Source organism: Pinus tabuliformis, chromosome 4_1 (genome assembly GCF_031772625.1).
Source record: "Pinus tabuliformis cultivar Carrire ecotype Pingquan chromosome 4_1, CPIR1, whole genome shotgun sequence".
NCBI classification, from domain to species: Eukaryota; Viridiplantae; Streptophyta; class Pinopsida; order Pinales; family Pinaceae; genus Pinus; species Pinus tabuliformis.
In genome coordinates this window covers 632434417-632452307 of record NC_142303.1, presented here as the reverse complement: position 1 = coordinate 632452307, position 17891 = coordinate 632434417, and the positions used below count along the sequence as shown (strand labels likewise).

At 38.4% G+C, this 17891-nt stretch overlaps 1 protein-coding gene across 1 annotated transcript; it reads right to left on the bottom strand.

Moving 5' to 3' along the window:
* Nucleotides 1-360: 360 nt before the first annotated feature.
* Nucleotides 361-5280, bottom strand: LOC149177634 (putative truncated L-gulonolactone oxidase 7, mitochondrial). The gene is made up of 3 exons (XM_089421813.1): nucleotides 5073-5280; nucleotides 2551-2697; nucleotides 361-1178 (listed from the first exon to the last, which is right to left on the bottom strand). The coding sequence occupies exons 1-3, from the start codon at nucleotides 5278-5280 to the stop codon at nucleotides 361-363; spliced, it is 1173 nt and encodes a 390-aa protein (XP_089277939.1).
* Between the last annotated feature and the right edge of the window lie 12611 nt (nucleotides 5281-17891).

Genomic DNA, 17891 nt, shown 5'->3' with positions numbered 1-17891 from the left:
TGAAATATGAAAATATCAATAATATCAATTTTATTTTATATTTTATTTTATTTTTGTTTTGATTTGGCTAAAAAAAATTAAAAATTAATCTAAAAGTATCTTATACCACGAAAATTTAAATATTTTATTTATAACTGAAAATAAAAATTAAATATTTGTGCCATATCAATAAGCAGTTGCCCATGAATAAGTAGTTGCCCATGAAAGAAGCGGCAATATTATGACACTGGAGAAGTGCTTTAAAAAAAAAAAAAAAAGGCGAAAGAAAAATATCTAAGATATCTAGAGAAGTGCATGGTAATAAAATATCTAATAACATGAGATGAGACCAAAAATTGGCATTGGAAGTTCCCAATCATATCAAGATGCCTGGAATGTGCAAACACGCCCTTCCTTGAAGATTCTGCCCGGTTTGCAGAAGTAGCCTTTCGTAGGAGCACAGTGCACATCTTCTGAGCACACGCAGAGTCCTTCGAGAGCACATCCATCCTTCCATATGATCACTCCCGCATTCCCTATTCCCAGAACATCGTCGGTCCATTCATTGGACAAAAGTCCGTTAGGGTCGTACTTGTTCTTCACTGATAAAAAGTCATCATATTTGTTATATTTTTTGATGACCCCATCAAAGGCAATGTTTCGGTTCTTTCCCCAGTGAGGCAGAGCTCCATATTTCATGAGCGCCATTTGCTCAATTTCCTCCAACACATCTTCATGCAGTCTGGGACTGTTGGGATCCTTCGCCCGAGAGTACGTCATTTCGATGTCTACTGAATCCTCTTCTTTTCCCAAGTAAGCACTCGAAGCTTTTACATAACGCATTAGAAAACCAGAGTAGAGTTCAACCCCACACAGGCCGCTCGGAATGGTGTCCCGGAGCTTCTTTACGTCGGAAAGGAATTGTCCGATGTTGGACATGCTGATACTGAGTCCACTCTGAAATAAGAATAATCCTTTGACCCGAGGATCCCATGCGCACGCTGTCAGCAGTTCGTCCTCTGGGCTGCTCAGACACGATCCAGCAGCTTGCATGTTATTCTGATATCCAATTACTGGATATCCTGAAAAGAGAACATCGTTGTTCTTGAGTCCTGTACCAGCTCCCAGAATTGTAGATACCTGAGTGACTGCCCTCACGCACTTGCTGTCAGCATCCTTCTTAGCTTCTTCAACTAGTTCTGTAAAACCATAGTTCAAATAATTAGAAGTGCATCTTTTCACCAAGTTAATCGAATTTCTATGCTTATCCACATGGTAACGGCTCTATTCCGGCTCGTATTTATTATAAACTTTGACATGCTTTTATATATATATATATATATATATATTTATTGGTTAAATAGATTTTATTAGTTAAGTTAAACCAGCAAGGTGGGTGGGTTTATATTTTAATCAGGTTAAACATATCAGGTAGATCAGGGTGGAGAGTTGAACTAATAATTTTATCACAAAAAATATCTTTGTAAAACCCCAGATTACTATCTATCTAAAAAAAACCAGATTACTATCTATTTAAAACCCAATAGACATAACATAATTAAATTACTACTTTAATAAATAATAAATTAACAATTAATTTAGAACTTATTATTATTAGATTTACTACAACCTAGTATGACTTTGATGTGTAACTAATAAATTTATCACAAAAAATGTTTTTGTAAAACCCAGATTACTATCTATCTAAAAAAACCCCAGATTACTATCTGTCACGCCCCTACACCTGCGGTGATCTTCCAACCGCTTGTAGCGAGGTGCGGCACCACCGAATGTTTTCTTTTTAACAATACTAGCACCCGTGGACTACGCCTACTTCAACATGAACATACTTAGTTTATGTTTTTACAACCGAATAAAGCCTTATCCCTTATACTTTAGTGAAGACCATTCTCAATTATTAACCATGTACAATAAACCGAGAACATTAACAATAAGCAAGTACAAAGGGAGGGGCAACTCCCAGAAAAGTCTGCCCAACAATATATTATAACAGCTTCTTCAATATTACAGTACAAGTATGCTTGACAATCTTCAAGCCAATACTTAGAATAATTTTACAACAAGGCATAGAACAACCCTCTACAATCATGTGCACCTTTGCACAAAGTGGAACGCTCACTCGAGCCTCTATTTCACCCTGTCAAATCCTGCACATAATCATCTGCACATAACTCCCACCTCGGCACGCTTGCCTCACTCAAACCACACTTAAAGTCCAAAAACTACACCTTGAAAGACCTACGCATGAGCTATGCGTAGTCTTCTTTACCTTTGCGCTGTTTTTTACCCCTTGTGCGTATTTGCTGTGCGAAGATATGTTGTTCAAATGGAGTGCAGTCCCCTCTTATTTATACGCATGTCACCTAAGCGTATCATTTTGAGCCGACCTTCTAAATCCATTCATGAACGCCCCCAAGTCTTTGCTTATCATGTCAGCTTGGTTATATTTTATTGTCCATTGTTCCACGCATATAAACCTTTATATGTTCACATAACATGTGCGTTCAAGTATGAAACGACACTTAGTCATTTTTCCACACGCTCCATAACGTCGTATAGTTTCGTCGCATTGTGTCGCACATCCACCGCCGCTCGTTGCAAACCCGTCGCACAATCGGTTGTCGCGCGCCCATCGTGCGCCCGTCGTGCGCCCGTGCCCGGTGCCCGTCGCACAATCACCCGGAGGCCTAACACTATCTATTTAAAACCCAATAGACGTAACATAATTAACTTACTACTTTAATAAATAATAAATTAACAATTAATTTAGAAATTATTATTAGATTAACTACAACCTAGTATGACCTTGATGTGTAACTAATAACTTTATCACAAAAAATGTCTTTGTAAAACCCCCGATTGCTATCTATCTAAAAGAACCCATATTACTATCTATTTAAAACCTAATAGACATAACATAATTAAATTACTACTTTAATAAATAATAAATTAACAATTAATATAGAACTTATTATTATTAGATTTATTACAACCTAGTATGACCTTGATGTATAAGTATGTCAAGTCCTCAAAAAATAATACAAATAATTGTAGCTAATGTATAAATCTTATTAATGCAGTAAGATTAATTATTAAAATAAAACTACGTATTATTATATAGAATTTGAAAAATTATCTTGTGTTTTAATAGTTATTTTATCATATACATGAATTTGAATGGATCATAAATTTATCTTTAATAAAAAAAAATTACCACATTAAAATATTTACACATTTTGAAATTTGATCCTTCTTGGCCCATCCAGTGTTAGATGGATCTAAACTGGTTATAATAAATTAACCAATAATTTAAAATTTATTCAATTTTAATTAAGAAGTATTTTAACTAAACTATAAAACATTAATTTATCTAAACTATAAAATTTTAGATGGATAGTGAAAAATTATATTATTAAAAAAATTCATTAATTTAAATTTCTTATGAATTAATAAACCATTTGAGAAATAACTATATATAATATATACAGATTATTTAGTTTAAAATATACAATAAAATTATAAAAACTAATAAATATAAATTATAAAGAAATATAATACCAGATATAAATTATTTCATTTGATTATTACAAATTTTACCCCTAAAACATAAAAATGTTAAATACTAGAATATGTCAAATGCTGTGAAATTTTTTTTCCACAGCAATTGACCTAAGTCCAGCTATTATTAAGTTACATCATCTCTGGAAAGCGCTTCTCATGCAAATTTGATTCATTTACAAAATCTCTGGAAAGCGCTTGTCGATGCAAATTGGATTCATTTACAAAATCTCTGGAAAGTGCTTGTCGATGCAAATTGGATTCATTTTCTTGTTAAACCCATGTTTATATGTAATTCGACCTTTTTGTGCGGTAGTTCGACCACTATTTTTTAATATTAATGAAACTATCAATATTAGATTGTGTGATCCAGTGACAGTTAAAGTAATAATATGTTAATGAATATGCACCAAATTTGATTCATGTGCATGTGAAACAGATTTTCTTGAAGTGTAGTTTTAATATAATTTGATTCATATGTATGTATGTGAAACGAATTTTCCCCCCGTGTTTTCAATATTGATCATACCATAGAAATTACATAATCCAATAAGGTTTAAGTGTTTTCAATATTGATCATACCATAGAAATTGCATGATCTAATAAGGTTTAAATATGCTAATGAATATGCATTAAGTGAAACTAATTTTTATAGTGTTTTTAAATTATTAGAAGAAAGAAAGAAATTATTTTAATCATCCATGAGGCTAAAAATAGCTGATGGGACAAATTGCTTCTTCATTTTCTTGATGTATTTTGCCATTTTTATGTGAAGCTTCAAAATAAATGCTCCCAGCTTCTAAACAAACCCCTCGCTAAATAGATTATCCCAAGAGCTAGTTGTGAGTTATCTTTGAAGGCCTCACATTCTAAAATGAAATTTTTTCTATTTCCACTTTTTCGGAAGAACAAAAAATGCATCCTCTTTCCTCCCACACTTCTTTTGGCCTTTTCCAACGTCATGTTTCACAACGGAGTTGAAGAGAATTAGTCCTGTTAGCCCTGAGGTGCAGTGCTGCTATTTTGAAGACTAAAGGAGGGAAATGGTCTATTCTGTTGTCGCAGAGAGGTTCCCATACGGCCCATCACCTCACTTTTCTCACTCATCTACTCCCATCCACGTTCACTCATGTCCTAACCCAACCCTCACAACATAACAAAGCTCACTTTTGCCTTGGCCCTACATGAAATAATCCATTTTTGCCCCCGAAACGTTACCTTTCCGTCCATATGTGCCCCTTTGCACATTTCTCGAGGTCATCCCATACCTTCGTGTCCCCTGCCATCGATCTTCCCACTGATCTGACGGTCCGCACTTCACCCGACCGACATTACATGCTCGATCAATCATCATCGTTAGATCATTTTTTCCAGATCTAACGGTTATCGCGCATATGGCTCGGGTAACAAACGAGAGAGATACCCACCCGATAAAAGCATTTTCCTCTCTCTCCTCCGTTGCTACATGGTGCGCAATAAATGGAATCGGGCGAGCTCCGACCTTTACCACTTACCACCCGATGAGCACCAATAGAAACCATTTCCGCTTGAATAAAACCACTCCCGGGCATTATCCTTCGAGCGCCTCCTCCGCCCAATAGCCGTTTGATCTACCCATCTGAGATTTGATGGCTTAGACTTATTCCGCTCCCGCCACGACTTCAAGCCTCCGGCGATTGCTCTCCTTCGTCCATTCCTCTCGATCCAACGACCCTCATTCATGAGCCTCACAGTTCATTGTCGTCGCCTGACCATCATCCCGACCATCGATCCACGCCATCCAATGGCACATGTTCCCCGTACCTCACTTCCCATCAGTCACCCGGGCAGGAAATTTGTTGGCTCTGTCAGTGTTTTTGATAGTCGGAGATTTGAACTGAAATAACGGAATGCATGGCCAAAAGGGGAAAAAACAATAGCATGATGCAGCCGAACCAACAGAAATGATCACGAAACATTGCTAGCACAAGCGAACCACCTGAAAGCATGGCGAAATTACCAGAATTTGATTACCGTGTTCGTTAGAAACAGAGCCCTCTGAGCTCATGTTTGTCTAGTTATGGTCTCAAGTAGTTAGAAGACAGAGGGGATATATTAAGAAATCTCGAGCCTCAGAGAGTTTGAGAGCATTGTAAAAAGCCTATAAATGGCTGAAAGTTCGAAAAAACAAGGGTTCAACTTTTGGAGACTATGGATACTCTACTCCTACCATCGTCTCATCTTCATTCAAGTAATACAAGCTTCTTTTGCTGTTACATGTTCAATTGCCATCTTCTCCTCTGTTCTAAGCTTGCTCTTGAATAGGTTATTCATGTTTTCTTATGTGTCTAATGCTAGATAACTGTCATCTTATCTCTGCGTTGATAAAATAGAATTGCAAGCTTCATTTACTTTTTGTAGCTAGGCATCCATATGTGTTTATATGTGTATCTGCTGGTACAGTCAGGATTCTCCATCTATCCATTGAATCTATAAACTATTGAGCATTAGTGGTTAAAAGCCTTGTCAAGCTGAGGGTGTTCATGCATGTCTTGAGTGAAAACAGAGTTGAAACAGTCATCTGACTTGATCCAAACCTGAATCCATTCCAATAGTTCATAGAACGATATTGAAGATTTATATGTTACTAGGCATCTCCAAGCTACAACCTAGGAGAGTTTCCTAGAGTGATAACATAATTGGTGTCATTTCCAGGCAGAGGAGACTGAAGCTCAGCTTACCTAGGGGACGACACAGATCCAGCTTTAATGATAAACAAAGTCTGGACACTATTTGGGTTGTAATCATCTATCTGGCGACTCTACTGGAGGACAAACCTCTCGGTGACTTCACTCTATCGTTTTGGCTCAGTTTGTGAGGCATACTCAGAGAAATCCTCAGAAGCCACGAGTTGACCTAGTGCTTGACCCTAAAAAAATCATCAAAGAAAGAAAGGCGTTGCAGAAAGGAGCATCAAGTTCAGGTAGCTCTAAACAATATTCTATATCTCTTCAAGAAAATCCTGTAGTAGAACAAATACATGTTGAGAGTATAGCATCTAATACTAGCAGTGAAGAAAAAATCTAAGAGATTCACAGAGCTCCTTATTATCTAGGTTCATCTTTCATTGTAATACCAAAGGAAACCTCTCCTCCTGTCCATCATACTCCTTTAGTCCTATCAGTCACTCCTCAACCCTCTGTCATTTAGACTTCCAGTACCCTTATAGCCACCATAGTTATGGCAACACCTACCAAAATGGAAAGAATCATAGCTGCTAGGTATGGACCTCTAGTACTGCCCACTCCTTTGAATTCCATGTCTACTGGAGAATATCAGAATTATATGCCTAAGTTCACTGCGACTAAAGGTGTTACAGCTGAGGAACACCTTGAATCATTCTATAGCTATGCTAATAACCTAGACATTAGTGAAGTTGATGTATGGATGAGAGTCTTTGTCCAAAGTCTAGATGGAGAGGCTAGAAAATGGTTTAGAGAACTAACCCAAGGTCTATAGCAGATATTGAATCTTTAGATGATGTATTCCTAAAGAATTGGGGGGATAAGAAGGATCTACTCTACTACCACACTTACTTTGGGAGCTTAAAGAGGGAAAACACTGAGTTGTTGTCCGATTTTAATAAGAGGTTTAACTGCATGTACAGTAAGATACCAGTTGAAGTAAAACCCACCACTACCTCTGCTAAACTCACATATGCTAGTTCCTTTGATTCTGACTTATGTCTACTGTTGAGGGAGAGACGATGTGCTAACTTGGCTGTTATGCAGGATGTAGCCTTGGAAGTAGAATCAAACATCATGGCTGCAGAGAAGCTCAAGAGGAATGTTGATAGACGGAGACAGAGGGGTGAACTTTCATCATCTTTAGATCCCAAGATAGATAAAATGACCAAGATGATAGAGTCATTAACCTCTGAAATCTCCAAATTAAAGGTTGAGCAGCACCCTAGGAAAGGAAGAGTTCCTAATACCTTTGCTCCTAGAAATACAAATCCATATAGAAGAGCTAATGAGCAGTTGCAGATTTTGCAAAGAAGCAAAGATGCCAATGAAGACCAAAGGGTGAAGACCCCTTTCCAAGAATGTAGTCATGGAAGAAGAATAGTTTGAAGAAGATGATGAGATCCATTGTTTGGAAGACAAAGGCAGTGCCTCCTTTTTTACCTTAGCTGCATATGAAAAGTCATTATTTAATGACCAGATCAGCCAAGAGTGGGATGGTGGAGCCGTTCTGCAAACTAATGATCAACACAGATATGATCTAAGGTTGAAGATGAATAATGCCAAGGAGACTCTTATTCAGAGAGCTATTGTCCCTGCAATATAGAAAGCCAATAAGTAGAAACGACCAGCAGTTGATCCGATCATCCTCAAAGCTCCAGCTCATGAGGTAAGAAGCCTTGACAAGTCTCCTTCTCCTTTCAGTTTTGAATCAGAAATTTAGAAGCTAAGAATACCTATACCTCTTATTAAACAAGTGAAGAATGAGTCCTTCAAGAGATCTATCCTCGAGGCCCTTGAGCCTAAAGCCATCCAAGCCTCCACTAACTATGCAAATCTGCAAGACGACAAACCAACTGTTGTTCTCAGCCTAATGATTGAAAATATGATGACATCTCCCCATCATTCTATGTCTCTTTGACTATTCATGACAAAATCCTCCACAACTTCCTTCTGGACACAGGAGCCAACCATACTTTAATGCCAAACGCTGTCATGGATGAATTGGGTCCTGACATTACCAAGCCTTATCATGACCTATTTTCTTTTGACTCTAGAAAAGTGAAATGTTTGGGATTAATCAAAGAACTAGTCATCACCTTGTCTGAGCTACCCATGAAGAGCACGATGATGGATATTGTGATAGCAGATGTACCCCCCAAGTTTGACATGTTGCTTTCCAGAGGTTGGATAAAGAGATTAGGTGGAACATTGCAAAATGATTTGTCTTATGCTACTGTCCAAGCTTTTGGAGGTGAGAGTAGGAGATTATACAGAGAAGCTCAATTGGCTTATATCACCAGTGATGAAAGGAATCCCACTAATCATCCCATCTATGCTGTCGACACTAATTTTGGAGCCTGTATTCTTCAGATTGAAGAATCCTAGTTGGCCTCCATGCAGCTTAGGAAACTGGTTTGCCAGATCACAAAGGAGGAAGGCACACAAATTTGGGACATGTTCTTTGATGGAGCTTGCTCTAAGGAAGTTGCAGGGGTAGGCATAGTCCTTGTGTCCCCCAGACAAGAATGCATTCATTTATCTTTCAAGTTAACTTTTCAGGTCACAAATAACATAGTAGAGTATGAAGCCTTGATATTGGGCTTAAACGTTGCTAAAGAAATGGGCATCAAAGGTCTGAAGGTGTTTGGAGATGCAGAACTTATCATTCAGCAGGTGAACAAAACTTTCCAAGCAAAGAATCCAAGGCAGAAAGCATAGAGAGATGAGGTATGGAAGCTCAAGTGTTCTTTTAATAGTTTCAGCATTTCTTACATCCCTAGAATGAAGAACCAACTCGTCGATTCCTTTGTTGTGTCTGCTAGCACGTTTATTCCTCATTTGCCTCCAAAATTAACTTATGAAGTTCAAGTGAAATATAGACCATCTTTGCCTGACAATGTCAAATGCTGGAAATTTTTTGAAGATGATGATGAAATTAATAGGTTTTTACAAGTCATTGATGAATTTTCCGAAATGCACATTGACCAAGAAACGAAACCATTGAAGAATGCAACCACTCCAAGCTAAAGGACGAGATTGGTCAGGATATCATTGTTCAGCTGCCTAGTAACCATATACCCAAAGGATTGGTGCCCCTAGAGAAGCTGTTTGATCGACGTACCTTATAGGCCTGCCAAAAAAGAAAATGAGTCTGCAATTCATAGACATAATGAAGGGAGACCAGCCCATCCAAAGTACATAAATCTATCCACTCACTTGTCTTTTGCCCAATGTTCCAAATATTGCACCCTCATGAAACAATTTGTTGATATTTTTTCTTGGGAGTACAGTGATCTTAAGACCTATGACACAAACATCATTTAGCATAAGATTCCATTGGAGAAGAACACCATCCCTTTTAAGCAGAAATTAAAACCTATCAACCCTCTCTTATTGCCTTTGATTGAAAAGGAAATCAAGAAGTTGTTGGATGCCAAGATCATAGTTCCCCTAAGGTATTCAAAGTGGATAGCTAACCTTGTGGTAGTGAGAAAGAAGAATGGAGAAATCAGTCTTTGTGTTGACTTCAGGAATCTGAACAAATGCTCTAAAAAAGACAACTACCCCCTACCTAAGATGGAACACTTCTGCAAAAAGTTTCAGGGGCTAGAGTCATGTCTTTCTTAGATGGATTTTCAGGTTACAATCAGATTGTTGTACACCCAAAAGATCAGGAAAATACCACCTTCACTACTCCTTGGGGCACTTTCATGTACTCCAAGATGACTTTTGGACTGATGAATGCTGGGGATACTTTTTATAGGGCCATGGACATAGCCCTTGTGGGAGAGAAGGACAAGTTTGTCCTTATTTACCTTAATGACATAACAGTCTTTTCCAGCAGTCACAAGGACCATTTGCAGCATTTGAAGAAGGTATTCTAAAGTGCAGATGGTTCAGAATTTCTGTTAACCCAAAGAAGTCTCATTTTTCTCTAGAAAAAGGCAAACTTCTGGGACATATTGTTTCTATTGAAGGTGTGAAGATCGATACAGCAAGAGTTCAAGCAATTCAGACTTTGTCCATCCCAAGGTCAAAAAGGGACATTCAATCTTTCCTAGGTAAGATTAACTTTGTCAGGAGGTTCGTTCCAAACTTTGTAGAGCTAGTGAAGCACATCACTTCCATGTTGAAGAAAGGAACAGAAATAAAATGGACAGAGGATGCAAGAAGCTCTTTTGAAGCCATGATGGGAGCTCCCACTCTAATCAGCCTAGATTAGACCAGGGAGTTTTATATCTTCTCTTTTGCCTCTTATGATACGCTTGCAGCAGTTCTATTGTAGAAAAATGATGAAGGTGTAGAGCACCCTATGCCCTTTTTCAGCAAAACTCTGAGGGATGCTAAACTAAGGTATGACCTTATTGAAAAACAAGCTTATGCTCTCATAAAATCTTTAAAGGCATTCATAATTTATATTCTGCATTCTAAAGTGGTTACGTATGTACCTTCAGCCTCAGTAAAAGAAGTCCTAACTCAGCCAGATATTGATGGAAAGAGAGCTAAATGAATTGCAAAATTCATAGAGTTCAACATAGAGGTGAAGCCCACCAATCTTGTCAAAGGCAAGGGCTTGGCTAAGCTTATGGCTGAGGAAATTTGCAGTTTGTTAGACATAAATTGCATGGGTTCAAATTTAGGTGGTAAGCAGACAAAGGAAGCAGCAGAAGAGCAAAAGAAGAATCAATCTTTAGCTAAAAATCAAGCCACCTGTGAATGGTCTTCCATTATAGTTCATTTTTTGCAAAAGCGAGAAGTCCGTCCAGGGCATAGCTCGAGTCAAGCCCGGGACATTAAGCTCAGATCAGCGAAATTCTACATTAATAAAAACTTGCTTTATTGGAGAGACCCATCAGGGATCCTCTTGAGATGTTTAGACAAAGGACAATATGTGGAAGTCATGCACCAGTTCCATTCTAGCATCTGTTGAGGGCATCATTATTGGAAAACCACAGCCCACAATATCCTGAGAGCTGGGTATTATTGGCCTACTCTGTTCTCTGATGTGTTTCTTTTGTGAGGTCTTGTGACAAATGTCAGAGGTTTGCAGAAAGACAACAACTAAAATCTCTACCCTTGAAGCGAGTACACACCAATGGTCCCTTCCAGCAGTGGGGCTTGGACTTTATAGGTGAGATCAATCCACATTCCAGTGGCCAGCACAAATGGATCTTGGTAGCCACTGATTATTTTACCAAATGGATTGAAGCTATACCCACTAAAAATGCTAATCATCATATTATCATAAAGTTCTTGGATGAGAATATTTTCACTAGATTTGGTTGCCCAACCAAACTAGTCATTGATAATGCAACAGCTTTCAGAGCAAAAGAATTGGTGGACATGTGTGAATCCATGGGCATTCAATTGGTGCATTCTACCTCATATTATCTTCAAGGTAATGGCCTGGCAGAATCATCTAACAAGATTCTTATAAGTATAATCAAAAAACTGTTGGAGGACAACAAAAAGAGCTGGGATTCCAAGTTGAAGTTTGCATTGTGGGCTGACAGAGTTACCAACAAGAAGTCCATAGGAAATTCTCCATTTAAGCTGGTTTAAAGCGCTGATGTTGTTTTTCCTATCCAGCTGATTCTCCCTATGGCCAAATTCTTGCAAGAAGAACAGGATGAAGAGAATGACACGGCGAGGAGAATGAGTAACTTGGTTGAATTACAGTAGATCAGAGAACAACTGGTTGAGAAGCCAAGAAATCATGAGAAGAAGATCAAAGAAACCTCTGATAGAAAGGCAAAAATGGACAGTTTTTAGTTTGGTGACTGGGTTTTCAAATGGGATGCATTGAAGGAAAAGAAGGGCAACCATGGTAAATTTGATGCCTTATGGACAGGACTGTTTGTCATTGCTCAAGTTCAGATGAACAATACTTTCATTCTACACAATTTGGAGGGGGAAGGTGTTTTTGATGGCCCAGTCAATGGGCAGTTTCTGAAACTTTACTTCAAATGAGGCTTTAAGGACTTAATATTGTAATAGGTTTTTCAGTTTTTTTTTTTATGCAAATAAACTCCATGCCCAATGGAGCACTAGGAGATAAGTTTGTTTTGGTTGTTATTGCAAAGGCAGTAGTCTGTAGTTCTTCAAACCTCACAGGGAGGCTTTCATCCCTAGAAGGAGCCGATTTTAGCGCTTAGGTGTAGTGCTACTATTTTGAAGACTAAAAGAGGGAAATGGTCTATTCTATTGTCGCAAAGAGGTTCCCATAAGGTCCATCACCTCACTTTTCTCACTCATCTACTCCCATCCACATTCACTCATGTCCTAACCCAACCCTCACATCATAACAAATCTCACTTTCGCCTTGGCCCTACGTGAATTAATCCATTTTTGCCCTCATGCACTAATGCGCAAAAGCCCCAAAAACCTTACCTTTCCTTCCATATGAGCCCCTTTGCATATTTCTCGAGGTCATCCCATACCTTTGTGTCCCCCGCCGTCGATCTTCCCACTGATCTGACCATTTGCACTTCACCCGACCGATGTTATATGCTCGATCAATCATCACCGTTAGATCATTTCTGTCAGGTCTAACGGCTATCGTGAATATCACTCGGGTAACAAGTGAGAGGGATACCCACCTCATAAAAGCAGTTTCCTCTCTCTCCTCCGCTACTACATGGTGCGCAATGAATGGAATCGGGTGGGCCCCGACCTTTACCGCTTACCGCCCGATGACAGCCCAATAGAAACCATTTTCGCTTGAATAAAATCACTCCTGGGCGTTATCCTTCCAGCACCTCCTCCACCTGATAGCCATTCGATCTACCCATATAAGATCTGACGGCTCGGACTTATTCCACTCCTGCCATGACTTCAAGCCTCCGGCGATTAATCTCCTCTGTCCATTCCTCCCGATCCAATGGCCCTCATTCACGATCACCACAATTCATCTGCCGCGACCCAACCAACATCCCGACTGTCAATCCATGCCATCCAACAGCTCAAGTGCCCCATACCCCACTTCCCATCAGTCACCTGGGGAGGAAATTTGTTGGCCCTGTCAGTGTTTTTGATAGTCAGACAGTTGAACTGAAATAACAGAATGCATGGCTGAAAGGGGAAAAACAACAGCACGATGCAACTGAACCAACAAAAATGATCATGGAACATCGTTGGCATGAGAAAACCACCTGATAGCATAGGGAGATTACCAGAATTTGATTACCGTGTTTGTTAGAAACAGAGCCCTCTGAGCTCATGTTTGTCTAGTTATGGTATCAAGTAGTTAGAAGACAGAGGGGATATATTAAGAAATCTCTAGCCTCAGAGAGTTCGAGAGCATTGTAAAAAGCCTATAAATGGTTGAAAGTTCGAAGAAATAGGGGTTCAACTTTTGGAGACTGTGGATACTCTGTTCCTCCCAGCGTCTCATCTTCATTCCAGTAATACAAGCTTCTTTTGTTGTTACATGTTCAATTGCCATCTTCTCCTCTATTCTAAGCTTGCTCTTGAATAGGTTATTCATGTTTTCTTATGTGTCTAATGCCAGATAACTGTCATCTTATCTCTGCATTGATAAACTAGAATTGCAAGCTTCATTTACTTTTTGTAGCTAGCCATCCATATGTGTTTATGTATGTATCTGCTGGTACAGTCAGGATTCTCCATCTATCCATTGAATCTATAAACTATAGAGCATTAGTGGTTAAAAGCCTTGTCAAGCTAAGGGTGTTCATGCATGTCCTGAGTGGAAACAGAGTTGAAACAATCATCTGACTTGATCCAAACCCCAATCCATTCCAATAGTTCAGAGAACTACACTGAAGATTTATATGTTACCGGGCATCTCTGAGCTACAACCTAGGAGAGCTTCCTGGAGTGATAACAAGTCCTTAACTGAGCAATAAGAATTTTGGCTCTCTAAGAGATATTGGCCTCTATGTATGGTTTTGGTTGATGACTATGAATGGAATTAAACACTTCAATATAGTACTTTTTCTTTCTTCCTAGCTCCTAATCCCAAGTACGCTTCTGGAACTTTCCCATAACAAAAGCTTTTATCTCTTTATTGTTTATGGGACACGCGTTCAAGAAAATACCCCATTTACTAAACCATTTTTTATTTTGCTGCATCCAAGTATTTTTTTCTCTTGCACAATCTGTCATTTAAGACAACCTTAGGCCATCTACCCTCTTCCATTTGCTCATTTTTTTAAATACCTTATGACTCGCACCATAGCAATTGCTTTAATAGAACCATTCCCTGTTTCACTTAACAATATAGCATAAGGAACTGCACTTTTAATCTTGAATTTGTTTGTAATCAAACGCTTCTGAATTTTCTCAATTTTTCTCCACTGCATGTCAGATGTACTGCTGGCTCATAATTCACAACCATAGAGAATCACCAGAATCACTAGAAGCCAAAAAGGAGTTTCAGTGGTTTTCTAGTCCCATAACTCTACCTCTCTACACTTATTTTCAAAAGCATAGAATGCTTTCCAACCCCCCAAAGTTCTTTCTTTCTACAACCATTCCAGTTAGATTTTTGTTGAAGTCAATTCTGAGATATTTGTAATCTGTAACTTCTTCCAGAATGTTTCCTTCAAAGTAGAACTTATGTTGGTTATGTTTTCTTTTCCTAGATAAAACCACTACTTTCGTTTTGCTGATATTGACTTGCATTCCCACACTTCCACAAAAATGCTCAAGGGATAGTAAGTGCTCTTGAAAACCAAGAACCGATTTAGCAAGCAAAATAAGGTCATGTGCATAAAAAAGAATCCTTATAACAAACTTTCCCAAATAGATACCATCACCCACTTGTGAATTTAACCACTTCTCAAGCTTGTCAATATATAAACCAAAAAGGGTAGGATACAGTGGACAACTTGGCTTGACCCTGATATCGCTTCTGAAACTTTCAAAAATGTTTTCTGAAGTTCTAATTTTGACTTTCACCTCTTCATACAACCAATGCACAACTGCTCTCAAATGTTTAGGAACCCCAAGTCCCTCCATTCTGTGCCAAAGCTTATCCCTAGAAACCGAGTCAAATGCTTTTCTGAAATCAAAAAAGCAACAAAAGACTTCTTCCTTTTTCTCCCAAACTTTTTCAATGATGTACCTTAAAGTTATACAATGATCAACTGTGGAATGTTTAGGTATAAAACCTGCTTTCTCTTTAGCACGCATATCTTTTTCTTATGCCCACTTGCTAATTTTGTTTTCTAGCATGCTTCCAAATAGCTTTGCAAACAAAGGGTTTATCATGATGGTCCTATAATTGGAGGGATTATTGACATCACTGCTCTTAAAAAGAGGTATTGCCATACTAGTTGTCTAATCTGTGGGGAGCCCCTATTGTATGATGTTGTTGAAAATTGTTGTAATGTGAGGTGCAAGAATTTTTTAGCCCCACTTTAGATATTCTGCTTGGAGTTCAGCTAAGTGTTATTCTTTACCAACAACCAACTTCTTGATACCCATCTCTACCTCTTGCACCGTGAAGAGTTCAGTATTAGTGTTGACCAAGGGGGGAGGGTCACCCTTGGGATCTTGCTCATAGAGTTGTCTTGCATAGTCAAACCATTTAGAAATTGTAATACTATTTCCAATTTGTATCTTTTTCGGTTGGAGATCCTTCCAAAATAATTTGGGATTATTTTTCCCAAGGAAGATTAGTTCTTCCCTCCTTGAAACCATGAAATCGGTTTTTTTCTTTCTTAATAACTTCTTGTAAGCTTTGAGCTTTATGTTATCCTTGTTTAACTCTTTCCACATTCTCCTTGCCTTTTTTCATTCCTCGTCAAACCAAGCATTAACCAAAAAACAATTTGTTTCATACTTCTTAATTTTTTCTCTTTTTCACCTTGCAAGTGCGCATTGAGTTAAATGTGTTAATTCATGACTATGAAGGTTGTGAATTGTGATTTTCTCCTTCTCGAAGAGTCTCTCTAGCATCATTTTGAAGGTATTACAATTTTCTGGGGTCAAAATAATTCTGCCCCATGGGAGGTTTTGCTGGACATGCTGAATTTTTTACTCTAATTGTTTCTTTCCATTCCAAGAGAAACATAAATAAAATGGCCTGTGATCTAGTTTTAAGTCCTACAGCTGATCTCCAATCAAGACTTCCTCCATTTTCTCACACAAACCATGCAAGAAAATTACATAATCTACTACACTTGCTCCATTGTAAGTATTGCAAGTGAAATTACTGGACTTTGCCCATCTAGTCAAGCCATTACAAAAGACTAAATCAAATGTCCCATGTAGAGTAAGCAATTGTTCACCAAAGAGATAGCAGCCCTTGTCCTCTAAAATTCTTTCCCACTGATGATTTCTCTCTTTTGTAAGCCAAATAGGGTCACAATCATCTTTACAGTAAAGAATACTAGCTTGCTCACTTGCAGTCCTAGCATTGAATTCACCCACTATAAGGACTTCACCTAGCTGCGGATAAGTTGCAATATCTACTTTTAAGGATGCAAATGGATCTTTGCGATGAAGCCCTCTACCTTTGTAGATTTTTGAAACTTGCGGCACAAAATAGCATGCTACAATTCTGATGTGGTTTCCATTTTCTGATATTTTAAACCAAATGAATTGCTTATTTGAGTCTTCTTTCTCTAACTAAATGAGAGGACCTTGTTTCTCCCTTACTAAAACCATGATACCCCCGTGCCCTTTTCCATTCCCCACTGCCTTGTTCCACACTGCCATCTTCCAGTATCCTTCAAATAGAGGTGTCTTGCACCCTTCATGCTCATGTGTTTGTATGAGGAAAATTATGTCTCTATCATCTGCAATATGTTAGGTAAACTTGACTCAGGATAGAGTCAAAGTTGACGAGGTTAAACAGTGATGGTTTTGGGGCACATGGTATTGTGCACCCATAGTATTATGCCCGTGGTATTATATGTAATGGAGCTTATAAAAAGCTGGAAGGACTTCATTGTAATGCAAGACCTAGAGGTGAGCGGTGAAGGCTCACTTGGTCGGATTGGCTAGGGTTTTGGCCAATGCTAATAAGATCTTATTAGGTTGGGTTTTTCCCCGGATTTGGGGTTTTCCTGGATAAACATTTGTGTTTATGTGTTTATGGTTGTTGCTGGTTATTTTCTTATATATATTCCTCTCAGTAATTATTTATGTTATGCAGTAAATTTTTTAACAACTGGTATCGGAGCAAGATATTGGCTTTAAAGGGATTCTTTGATGCCAGGGGTTTATAGTGCCTGATGAGATCAATGCAGCCTTTTTACAGATCTGGGTCTGGAAAATAATGGTGGAACAATCGTACACTGAAGAACCTCAAGGAAAATGTGCGGAAGATAGTGTCGTAACTGCCAGGGATCGCAGTGCATTTGCGATATTTACCAGTTTGGAACATGCTGACGAATTGTTTGGGATTCATGTGGTTATTTAAAGAAGGTCAGCAGAAGAAAATTGTTCATGCGGCTTTTAAAATTGTTCGCTTTCTACTACGTGAGGCCACCGGTGCTGGAATCTATGAGGTTCTCATTGGGCTCGCAATTGGAGCGGTTTGATAGAACTTTTTGAGAAAATCAAATTGAGAGAGGATGGGTCAGAATAGCAAAAAAAAAAAAAAAAATTAATGAAGTCAAAATTATTGCATGTAAA

Bases quoted from the DNA above. Each gene is read 5' to 3' on its own strand.
- LOC149177634 (XM_089421813.1), bottom strand. From the start codon at position 5,280: ATGAATGAGGGTCGTTGGATCGAGAGGAATGGACGAAGGAGAGCAATC. The intron at 2,698-5,072 runs GTAAGTGGTAAA...GGTTTTAAATAG, and splicing joins CTATTGGTGCTCATCGGGTG to ATAGTGTTAGGCCTCCGGGT. The intron at 1,179-2,550 runs GTTATGGAGCGT...ATGGTTTTACAG, and splicing joins ATGCGACGAAACTATACGAC to AACTAGTTGAAGAAGCTAAG.